This window comes from Colletotrichum scovillei, assembly GCF_011075155.1.
Source record: "Colletotrichum scovillei strain TJNH1 chromosome Unknown Contig00014, whole genome shotgun sequence".
NCBI lineage: Eukaryota > Fungi > Ascomycota > Sordariomycetes > Glomerellales > Glomerellaceae > Colletotrichum > Colletotrichum scovillei.
Genome location: NW_023336272.1, coordinates 16343 through 20075, shown reverse-complemented (window position 1 = coordinate 20075; position 3733 = coordinate 16343). Strand labels below are relative to the sequence as shown.

General features: G+C 49.3%; 1 protein-coding gene across 1 annotated transcript; it reads right to left on the bottom strand.

Annotated features, from left to right (window-relative positions):
* Positions 1-1145: 1145 nt before the first annotated feature.
* Positions 1146-3239, bottom strand: HER10_EVM0002457 (uncharacterized protein). The gene is made up of 2 exons (XM_035482894.1): positions 2847-3239; positions 1146-2797 (listed from the first exon to the last, which is right to left on the bottom strand). The coding sequence occupies exons 1-2, from the start codon at positions 3064-3066 to the stop codon at positions 2400-2402; spliced, it is 618 nt and encodes a 205-aa protein (XP_035325777.1). The 5' UTR covers positions 3067-3239; the 3' UTR covers positions 1146-2399.
* Positions 3240-3733: the final 494 nt, after the last annotated feature.

The window sequence follows — 3733 nt, the reverse complement described above, 5'->3', positions numbered from 1 at the left end:
GAAGAATTGCTATCCTTTACCCTCATCACTGAGCTCAGAGACCTACTTCACGGAGCCAACTGGTTCACCGCGATAGATCTCAAGGAAGCATTCAACCAGATTCGAATCAAGGAAGGAGACGAGTGGAAGACGGCATTTCGGACTCGCAGAGGACTCTTCGAGTACCTCGTCATGCCCTTCGGACTTACCAATGCTCCGGCAACCTTTCAAACGATGGTCAACCACGTACTCCGGGAGTTCGTTGACATCTTTGTTGTTGTCTACATTGATGATGTTCTCATCTTCTCTCCCGACCTCGAAACACACAAGGAGCATGTCCACATGGTATTTCAGAAACCCAGGATGCCAAACTGTACGCCGAACCTCCAAGTGCGAGTTTCACGTACAGAAGGTAGACTTCCTCGGATACACCATCACGCCAGGACAAATCCACATGCAAGCATCAAAGGTGGAAGCAGTCAGGGACTGGCCTACACCGCAGAACGTCAAGGACGTACAAGGATTCTTGGGATTCGTCAACTTCTATCGACGATTTCAAGGACTATGCCAACATCGTCAGACCTCTCAACAACTTGACACGAAAGGATGCCCCATTCATTTGGGATCCCAAGTGCGAAGAAGCATTCACCAAGGTCAAAAATATGGTCGTCTCGGAACCAGTTACCAGAATTCCAGACCCCCGGAAGCCCTTTGAAGTCGAGACTGACGCCTCAGACTTCGCCATGGGAGCGGTCTTGGGACAACGAGACGAACAAGGAAAGCTTCACCCATGTTGTTTCTACTCCAAAGCATTTCACGGAGCAGAATTGAATTGGCAAATCCACGACAAAGAACTGATGGCCATCATCGAAGCATTTCGAGAATGGAGACCACAGTTATCCGGAACCAAGCATGAAGTCACAGTCTACACAGACCACAAGAATCTCGCGAACTTCACGACAAACAAGAACCTGAACAAACGACAAGTCAGATGGAGCGAGTTCCTATCTGAATACAACTTCCGAATCATTTATCGGAAAGGTTCAGAAAACAGCAGAGCAGACGCTCTCAGCAGAAGACCCGACCACGAAGTCACGGTCCCCGAGGAGACACAGGTTATCCTCAAACAAGAAGAAGACGGTAGCCTTGTACCAACTACGAAGCTCTTATGATAGCCAGAAGGATCAGTACCAGCCCGACTGGAAGGATGACCCCTGAGCTCATCATGGAAATTCACAGTGCACCTGCACACGGTCACCAAGGAGTTACCAAAACGTGGAAACGGATTCGCCAGCACTACGACAAATCCGCCACACGCGCAGAAATTGCGGAAGCAATTAAGGACTGTGCGACCTGCAAGAAAAGCAAGAACAGCCCGCACAAGCCCTATGGCGAGCTGCAACCATTGCAACCACCAACGGAAGCATGGCAATCAATCTCATGGGACTTTATCGTCAAACTACCAAAGTCCAAAGAACCACTCACGAACGTATGGTACGACAGCATCTTGGTTATAGTCGATCGACTCACCAAGTTCGCCCACTTTATACCTTACAAAGAGGCCAGCAGCGCAGAGGAGTTAGCGTACACGTTCCTCAAAATCGTTGTTGCCAACCACGGTACGCCGAAGGAAATTATCTCTGACAGAGGCTCTCTGTTTACTTCAAAGTTTTGGAGATCCCTGATCTCGCAACTTGGTACAGATCACAAACTGTCAACCTCTTTCCACCCGCAGACCGATGGACAGACAGAAAGAATCAACCAGATTCTCGAGACATACCTCCGTTGTTATGTGAACTACGATCAGAACAACTGGGTAACATTGTTACCAATGGCCCAATTCGCATACAACAGCGCAGTTGGCGAAAGCACAAGAGAATCCCCGTTCTACTTGAACTACGGATATCAGCCAACAGTGTACGGAGAAGCACGACAAGGACCACAAGCTGTTAAAGCAGTGGCCAGCGTGGCAAAACTCAAAGAAATCCAGAAGAAAGCATCTTTGGATCTCGAGTTTGTACGTCAACGCATGAAGAAAAACGCGAATAGATCAAGGATTGGAGGACCAACCTTGGAAGAGGGAGATAGCGCCTACCTCCTTCGCCGCAACATCAAAACAAAACGACCAAGCGACAAACTGGACTACAAAAAGCTCGGACCTTTCGAAATCATTCAGAAAGTCTCAAACGTCAACTACAAGTTGAGACTACCAGACACGATGAAGTGTCATCCAGTCTTTCACATTTCACTTCTCGAACCAGCACCTAAGGGCTCACACACAGAAGATTGCATCATCGTGGAACCCAATGAACCAGAATACGAAGTCGAAAAAATCATCGACCATAGAGTCAGGAACGAAACAAAAGAATTCTTAATCAAATGGAAAAACTACGGACACGAGGAAAACACATGGGAACCCGTCACGAACCTCCAGAACTCTCGACAGCTTCTCGAGGATTACCAGAAGACGACACCAACGGCCCCAGGGACGCGAACTCGTCGCCAATCCCGAAAGAAGGCCAGTCGGCATCATTAGAAACGCCAGCAGCCTGGAGATCGCTCACGACCCACCGCTCGTGAGCATCCAGCGCAGGAAGAACACCATCCTCTTCTTCCAACTCCTGCATACCACGAGCAAAAGTTTCCACATGCCTCTCCTTCACTTTCTTTCGGATCGCCCGGATACGAGCAAGACGGCCCGCTGCCTCAGCAACCTCTGACTGTATCCGAGCCAGTTTTTCATGAAGATCGAGCAAGGCGTCGCTAGCCTGCTCCTCCTTCTCTTCCCATTCTTGACGCTGGTCACTCAGCCGTTGCACTACGAAATAGTCAGCCTAAGAAACCGGAACAACGGCGGAAGCACGAACGACTCGATGCCACAACGAGACCATCGCAAGAACGCTTCAGGTTTTTGCAGCCTTGGCACGTTTTGGCGCCATCAGCCATCCGACATGGACGTTTGGCGCGAAAACACCGAGTGCAGGGCATAACGTCGCTAGAACCAAAACGATCAAACACGTCGTCACAAGCCGACCGAAGTTTCGAGATAGTGTTTTTCAAAGAACGTTTTTCAACACGACCTGACATCGTGTCAGCACATTGCGCTAGAAAGGCAAGCTTGATGATTCCCCAACCTGGGAACAAGGGACCTACTTATAGGCCTAGAGGACTAGACCTTTGAGAGGAGGAGCTGATGTTACGACCCAACACGCATGACAAGGCCAGGGCCTGCCCCACAGGACCTACGGCGGCTACCACACCATATGCGGGAACACGAACTCAGGGCGACTCTCTCGGGACGGAAGAACTATGGGACAAGTCACGTGACGATAAGAGATAAGGAACCTCCACGTTCGAGATACGGGGTCCGTCCTTTCACGATACGGAACCCGTATGTTCAGAACACGGGAACCGTTGGGTAAACATACGGACAAAGAATATGTTCAGGAACGAGACTTGTATATAGTGTGGACTTGAGCCGGGCACAAGGACAGACTTCCATAGCTTCTTCAGCAATCAACTTAGTATCAGATCTTACGATCGCTTTCAGCTATCTTCACTGAGAACCCCTTCTGACAAGACTACGATTGATCACCGAAGCCCTACCCACCTTACGATTTACAGACATAGCTTCAGGGAAGCTATCCACGACTACGACACTGTTTACTTAGTTATCGCAGCCTCAACTTCTGCTAACATACTCACTACGACTAGCTGGCCGTAACACTTAGTGTATTAGCTTTTAAGTAAAAGC